Below are 8,212 nucleotides of genomic sequence, written 5' to 3' on the forward strand. Positions count from 1 at the left end.
ATATATTGATATTTTTTTAGAAAGGCAAGCATACCTACATTGAGCTTACCTCCATCGGCCAGCTGCAGGGACAAGATCACAAAGAACATAGCTGGCTCCGAAGCATGATGTACATGCAAATGACGCCATCCGGAGCGACACCGAGAAAGCTAATCTCCGTCTGGCCCCATGCATCTCTAAGAAATTAACGTACAAATTTCAACGACGTGAGCAAAGCCAGTCCTTCGATGAAACCGATCTGCACATACTGATGTTTATTCCTGCTTGCTAGCGCGCACCGAAGCAAGCTAGGGACAAGCAAACAGAAACACCGAAAGGAGACGTTTCTCACGAGGTCGTAACCAAATGTGCCATGCAGCATTCTGACCCTACATATACGCCCCCAGTCGACCGAGGAAACATCAACGCAAACACGCGCCATAAGCCCATAACCCTAACCAGACCCTGATTAACTAGCTCGTTAAGGCAATGGCGGCCGTGAAGCTGCTCAATTGCTTCGTCAGCCCGTTCGGCAATAGGGTGCGGATCGCGCTGGCGAAGAAGGGCGTGGAGTACGAGGAGACGGCCGAGAACATGGTCACCAAGGGCCCGCTGCTGCTGTCGTCCAACCCCGTCCACGCCAAGGTCCCCGTCCTCCTCGTCGACGGCAAGGCCGTCTGCGAGTCCCTGGTCATCCTCGAGTTCATCGACGAGGCGTTCGCCGGCACCGGCGCGCAGCTCCTCCCCGCCGACGCCTACGCGCGCGCCAACGCCCGCTTCTGGGCCGCCTACGTCGATGCCAAGGTAGAGTCTACATCCACTGATTCAGCTGCTTACGAAGCTGCTCTCGTAACTCGTAAATCATGACTCGTGTGTGCGTGCAGATGCCGGAGTGCGCCGGGAAGATCTGGAAGGTGCCGAAGGGCGCGCCGGCGGTGGAGGAGGGGAAGAAGGAGATGGTGGGCGTGTTCAAGACGCTGGAGGGGGAGCTGGGCGAGAAGCCCTACTTCGGCGGCGAGGCGCTCGGGTACGCGGACGTGGCGCTGGTGACCTTCACCCCGTGGTTCCTGACGTACGAGCGGCTCGCCGGGTTCAGCATCGCGGAGGAGTGCCCCAAGCTGACGGCATGGGCGGCGCGGTGCGTCGGGGAGAACGAGTGCGTGGCCAAGTCGCTGCCGGACGCCGAGGCCGTGTACCAGTTCGTGGGCGGCATGAGGAAGCACTTTGGCCTCGAGTAGCTTTGCTCGATCCGCCAGCTGCGTACGTCAGTATGATGATGAGTACAATTAATAAGCTAGCCGGGTGGCCGGCCGGCCGGCAATCAGCACTCGCACGTACGTGTCGCATGCGTCGTCGCGCATGCATGCATGCCTGTGCGCAAGTGCAGTCGTGCGTCTCCTTGTCGACTGCACTGTTGTTTCCTCCGTCCGTCTCAGTCGTTTGTGCTTTTATTATTTGGGTACTGCTGGCTCCGTGCTTTGTGCTCGGCCGGCGACCAGTTCATGGACCGTCCCGCCCCTGTAACCTGTGTGCCGGATCAAGGAATAAAAAACAGGCATGACACATGTTGTTCTGTTCTGTTACCATCCATATTTTTAGTTAATATTTCAATTTCAGTTTATTTCACACTGCAAAATCAGTTTCACAGATTTTTAGTTAACCAGTTTAAAAACAGACTTCACTCATTTCCAAGCAGTGATTTTGGCCTATTCACAAAAAAAATTCACTCATTTCAAAACAGATGTCACTGATTTTGAAAACCGAATTCACTCTGTTTTAAAAAATTATTTCACTCAATTCAGAAAATGATTTTACTCCTTAAAAATCAGATTTCACACATTTTGAAAATGGATTTCCTAATTTCAAAAAATAGTTTTCACTCATTTCAAAGAACTGATCCCGCTCAATTCAAAAAGTAATTTCACTCAATTAATAAAATAATGATTTCACTCATTCCAAAAGCTAATCTCGTTCAATTAAAAAAACAGATTTCACACATTTCCATAAAAGTACTCATTCCCAAAGACTAATGTCACTCAAAAAAAAACTATTTTCACTCATTTCATAAAACTAATTTTGCTGCGTACCAAATAAAATCACTCATAAAAAACTAATTTAATTTATTTTGACACAAATTTCACTCAATTTAAAAAATGATTTCACTGAATTAAAAATAACAATAATTCCACTCATTTTTTAAAACAGATTTCACTCGTTTCAAATAACATAATTTACTCATTAAAAAGAAATTTTCTCATTTAAAAAAAATAAATTCACTCATTTTTAAAAACAGATTTCACTCATTGGTCTTGTTCTAAGCAGTTTCACACACTGAAATAGATTGAGTGAAACAGATGGATTGAAACATTAAAATTTAATCGTGCTTGAAATGTATCCGATATTGCTCTTTTTCTAAAGGTCCTGGCGCTAGAAGTTCAAATATATGAAAGTTTCAAAAATAAAATTATGGATTTAAAGATATGAAAGATTTGAATTAAAAAATGTGGAATGAAAGGATGAGATTGTTGGGTGAGAAGATGGGGGACCTACACTGATTTGACGTAATCATTTGTGATGGATCGAGATACATGCATATAAATTTGCATGTATAGGAGTGCATAGGTCTCAACAAATGTGTGAGGTGGATTTTTCACCGTTACATACCAGCACCGCTAGAAACCCATTTGCGTATCAGCCCATTGCTCACTATCAATTGCATGATTTAACTTGTTGGTTGCTGTGTCCGTTCCTGGCCACCGGAACAAGTTCTTTCTATCTTTTTTTTTCTGAGTTGATTGATGATTTCACAAAACAATTATCGCTTAGCTTTCGTTTTTTGGGAATATATTGGCAGATTTTTTAGATGTTTCAGACAAGTGATTTTAGACGTTTATCCCCCCCCCCCCCCCCCTCTACAGGAGTTTGACCCCTCAACTTCTGCATTCATCCTTTGTACTTCTTCTTGCAATTAGAGAGGCAAAATTGTAGCTTCGGAATGTTGCTTAATTGAATCTCCTGCTTTGGGTAGAATTTCCAGCCCTACCGAAACTAACAGAGTCATCCCAACTCTCATATCAGAGAGAGTAACGGGGTAGAAATCTAAGTGTAAAACGTTGTGATGAGTGAACTAGATTACCCTCTTTCTATGGTGGGTCCAAAATACATGTTTCTCTGTAGAATCGTAGCTACATTGGGAAAGATGGTACATGCCACACGCTCACCAATATGAGATTGTCGACGGATAGCTGACATCCAACCCACTACCATAAGGTGCTCTTAGCACCTGGGTTGGATTTACTTCCCATCCCCAATGCCTTTCATGAGCACCTCGGCCCCTCCCACGGAAGATCACTCTCACGACGAACATCAGATGCAACTGGAAGGCCAGGCTCCGAGATGTTATCGGGAGGGTTGTCATGGATCAAAGGTGGCCATTGCTTACCACCTAGATACTTCCTCACATTAAAGGTCCTGACCTAGGATATTTTCAGGGTCACCGTCTTCGACTGTGTCTGTGCAAATGTTGTGATAAAGTGCGGCTTGTAATCGATATTATACTTAATGTGTATGACTATCTGACTGTCTGAGACACTATTATGTCTATGCTACTTCAGTAAGTAGTATGAATATGATTTAGTGTTGTTGCCTATGCCCATGCATGGCTCTGTGTCTGGTAACCTCACTACTCGGAAAAGAAGTTACCACACCGCATGTCTTGGTAACCTCACTACTCGAAAAAGAAGTTACCACACCGCATGTCTTGCACGTAACTGTAACCAAGAAGTAGCATGTTGCATTTGGAGAGCACACTCACAACCAAACGCCGTGCCTCTGTTTATGCTCTTATGTAGCATGTGGCTTTTTGAGCAATTAAAAAAAGTGTAGAACATGATTTGGAGGCTGTATTAGCTCAAAAAGACTATCGAGCCACAAATACAAGGGTGCCAAAATCGATGCGAGAAACCAAACACATCCACAAAGACCCCATTGCATGGTGGGTTGGCGGCTGGCTATGCCCCTATCCATGACATGCCACATGTTGAATCGATACGGCATGCTGAGACGTCCGTTGAAAGAGAAGGAGTGAGGCCCGCCCGGCCCACTGATGCGGGCAGGCCGGTGGAGTGAAGACTAAGAGCATCTACAACAGGACATGGCAAATCCGTCCCCTCAAACACCCGCGGACGCATCCGGATGGCCCCTCATGTCTCGTGCTCTTCATTCACATATCTCAAATCTGGACTCTCAAATCCATGCACGTCTATCATACACGCAATGTCGCACGTAAATAACAAATGTTGGTACCGAAAATACATAATTTTTTAAGTGCACAACTCAAACATTAGCTCTTTGGTTTTTATTGTGGGTCCACATATGCTCCACAAAACCTAGCTGCGCGTGCACCTGATGATCTCGAAGATTCCGATGCATCTGTAGAAAGTTCATAAGCTGAGCTGCATCTTGATCTTCCGAGATTTGAATTTGTTCTCCAGGTGCTTCAAAATCATTGGTTTGGGCAACACCATCACCCTCATCGTCGACAGTCATATTGTACAAAATAACATAACATGTCATGAGCTGCCACAAAGTTTCCGATTCCCACATCATTGCAGCTCCACGAACAATTCCCCAACAAGCTTGAAGCACTCCGAATACCCTCTCCACATCCTTCCAAGCCGCTTCCTGCATTTTGGCAAAGCGGCTTTGTTTGTTGTCCCGTCGTTCAGATATTGTCTTCACACACTACAGAAAAATACACTTCCGTGATGATACGTGTTTGTCACAGTAGGTCGCGTTTTTTGTCATGCATGTACATCCATGACAATTTTATGACAGAATCAAGATAGTCATACCTGTGCTGTCGTAGAAGTGTTCCATGACATTACCAAAATTATCATCACGGAAGTGTCCACTTCCATGACGATAAATCGCGTGTCACAGAAGTGCTTTCGTCAAGGGTGACCGACACGTGGCATCCACCGTAACGGAACGCCGTTAAGCTATCGGGTCCGGTTTTGGATCCGATAACCCGCTAACAGCCCCGACCAATGGGGATTTTCCACGTGTAAAATCATCATTGACTGGAGGAAACACGTGTCGGCTTACCGTTGGGACAGATGTGATCCACTCATTGGACCAAAGGCGCCTATGATACGTCGACACGTGGCACGGCCGAACAGAGGCCCATTCATGTGAAAAGGCCGGCCCGTTTGACTTGGTCAAAAGGTGGCGGGCCGGCCCACGGAAAGCCTGTTAACGGCCTGTTCGCATATAGCCCATTTACAGCCCGCTAACCCAGGGCCCGTTACGACCTATCCGAATTAGGCCCAGTAGCGTCATCTGGGCCGTCCAATATGATTCCAGCCCATTTTAAGTTCCAGCCCATGTATGGCCCATGACGTCTTTCGGCCCATATGAGGCCCGTTGTAACTCTTGGCCCATTAACAGCCCGTGGTGAAACTGGCCCGTAATGAACAGTGTATCACTTTATACCCATTAACGACCCATCAATCCATTGGGCCGTTTGCGGCCCATGTTATCTTTTGGCCTTCTTAGGGCCCATTTATTCTTGGGCTCATTTCCAGCATTCGGTTACTTACGGCCCGTTACTGCCATTTTCTGCTTGTGGGCCAAATTCAGCCCGTGGTTACAGTCGGCCCGTTTGTGGCCCGTTAATACGTTGGGCCGTTTTCATAGCGTCATCAAATACGGCCTATTAACGACTACCCGTTATGGTCGGCCCATGAACGGACGACTCCAACTCTAGCCCGTTTACGGCCATAATGCGGTCTGTTTTTGGCCCATGTTTGGCCAATCGATCATACGGCCCTTCTAAGGCCCATTGATGATACGGCCCGTAGAAGGCCCATTGTTTCTACGGCCCGTAGAAGGCCCATTGTTTCTACAGACCGTAGAAGGCCCATTGTTTCTACGGCCTGTAGGAAGCCCAGTGTGACTACAGTAAATATGTAGCCCATGGCCTGTTAAAGGCGGGAAACTACTATAGGTTTAGACCTGCTAATGGCCCAAGATGATTATAGGCCCACGTTTTGGCCCATATGAGTAACGGGCCGGCCTGAAGACCGACAACACTGAGATCCACTGAACCTTCCGGCCTAAATTACAGCATACCGACCAAATAATAAACCTACACTATACAATAAAGAAATTACGGCATATTACATCCACTGGGAATCAAAGTTCGCTACCGGTGATAATAAAGGGCATCATGGCCGCGGATTACATACACTGGGCATCAAAGGTCGCCACCAGTGCATATAAACGCGCCGACAAAAGAATATACAAAACTGAGAGCACTTCAGAAGGCACTAGATCTGGCAAGCTCGGGCCCCGCAAGCAGCCGAACAAGCCGATGAGACCTCAGTTGTGTCAACGATAGATGCTTCATCCCTAGCTGTATGGCACCATAGTGCGCAAGGCAGTCCCCTGACATCTTCATTACATCTTTGACTTCAAGTCGGAGCTGAGCTGAAGCAAGCCTTTCCGCTTTAAGTTGAGACTGAAGAAGTCGAACTGATTGAGGCAGCGACTGCATAGAGGTTGTCTCACACCTGCTGGTGAGTAGCTTCAACTCACCGTCTTCATCAAGACAGGACCTTGGGGTCATCTCGCTGTCCTCAAGATGGTTTGGCTCACTATCTTTCCTAAAGTTCTGCCTGGCATAAGAGATACGACTCTGAAAGAGAAACAAGGAGACACGTAACAGGTTTCACAATTATATAAGCAAATAAATGGATCTGTTCTGCATAAGGAACATGTTTTTACAACTACAATTTAAAACTGGTAGTTGTTGCAAACATCCAATCAGATGTAAACAGCAGTGGAGGAAATGATGCCTATCCAAATCTATACTAGAACAAAGTTTGAAGGCTTGAGAAGGATGAACTTATATTACATGTTAACACGGGCTGGACAAAGCCCTTCTCCATGTTGATGGAAAGATAATTCAATAAATTCCCGAAAGAAAATTCTTTATAAGCGTTGCCATTATTCTACATTTTGCAAAGAGTAAATATAGATCAAATAATATTGGAAGAAATAGAGGATAATGAAGCTCAGGTGCAGACTGATGATACATAATCAAATAGCAACTAATTAAGTACAATGTTACAAGGCAAAAGGTACTGACAAGAGGAATGCAGACATCAACGTGTGCAGTGGCATTGGCTTTATTCAACATTTTGGTAAGAGTAAATGTAGATATGATAATTTGGAGAAAGTGGAGGGCAGGGCAGATAAGATGCAGAGTAATGCTAGACAATCAACTATCTCGCGATGCATGTACAGTAATACCACCACCGTCCGTTATTAGTTGTCGCTCAAATGGATGTATCTAGCACTATTAAGTTCTAAATACATCCAATTGATCAACAATTAATTCGATACAGAGGGAGTACATGACAACATGTACTTACATGAGCAATCCAAAACTTCATAAACATTGTGTTAATTCTATATTTATCTAAGAGTAAATATAGATCTTATAATTTCAAGCAAAGGGAGGATAAAGAAGTGAACATTTACAGTGATGCTACATAATCAAACATCAATGAGTGTAAGTATGCCGACAAAGGGCAAGAGTTACTGACAAGAGCAATGCAGAGCCCAGTATTGTCGTGAGATCCTATGATCCTTTGAGCAAGGAGATTCATCTGAAATTAGTTTTTATACAAGAGAGAAGGTAAGGCACCTGCAGAAATTTAGGAGTTCAAATTTTGAATTGATATCATAGACAGTACCTGACGCTGGGCTGTCAGCAGTTCTAATAGGGGTTTGGCCACTGGAGTAGGGGTAAAGTCTGTTACAGTTGGGCCTGTGTTTTCTGTGGCTGCTGATCTATCTAATTTAACAGGTATCACTACCTTTTCCAAATACCTAGTTTGTACTCCTTGAGGATCTGCAATCAGCCTCTTCCTTTTGGACATCTATTACGAAAGAACAACATTTGACTGGAAAAACATAGTATGACGACACATGGAATAGGTACAGAAAATGGATAGGTATGGCATATACTCATATATGATGCTTAAACTAAGCAGATGGTGTAACAAAGTAGAAGTAATGCAAGAGGTCAGATGCAAAATATGTGCGACCAATACAACCTTGCCAAGTTAGAGTATGCACCTTGATGGGTGAATAAGGTAGGCCATCCTCCACCATGCCAAGTTTGTTAGCCAGTGGATTGTTCTGCAATATTCCCCTCGTGCGCCCA

General features: G+C 45.1%; 1 protein-coding gene across 1 annotated transcript; it reads left to right on the top strand.

Annotated features, from left to right (window-relative positions):
* The first annotated feature begins 371 nt into the window (after positions 1 to 371).
* Positions 372 to 1,562, top strand: LOC109738328 (probable glutathione S-transferase GSTU1). The gene is made up of 2 exons (XM_020297429.4): positions 372 to 783; positions 864 to 1,562. The coding sequence occupies exons 1-2, from the start codon at positions 469 to 471 to the stop codon at positions 1,215 to 1,217; spliced, it is 669 nt and encodes a 222-aa protein (XP_020153018.1). The 5' UTR covers positions 372 to 468; the 3' UTR covers positions 1,218 to 1,562.
* The last annotated feature ends 6,650 nt before the right edge of the window (positions 1,563 to 8,212 follow it).

The sequence above is a fragment of the Aegilops tauschii genome, chromosome 5 (assembly GCF_002575655.3).
Source record: "Aegilops tauschii subsp. strangulata cultivar AL8/78 chromosome 5, Aet v6.0, whole genome shotgun sequence".
NCBI lineage: Eukaryota > Viridiplantae > Streptophyta > Magnoliopsida > Poales > Poaceae > Aegilops > Aegilops tauschii.

Coding starts and splice junctions, on each gene's coding strand:
- LOC109738328 (XM_020297429.4), top strand. CDS start 469: ATGGCGGCCGTGAAGCTGCTCAATTGCTTCGTCAGCCCGTTCGGCAAT. Junction 784..863: donor CCGCCTACGTCGATGCCAAG/GTAGAGTCTACA, acceptor GTGTGCGTGCAG/ATGCCGGAGTGCGCCGGGAA.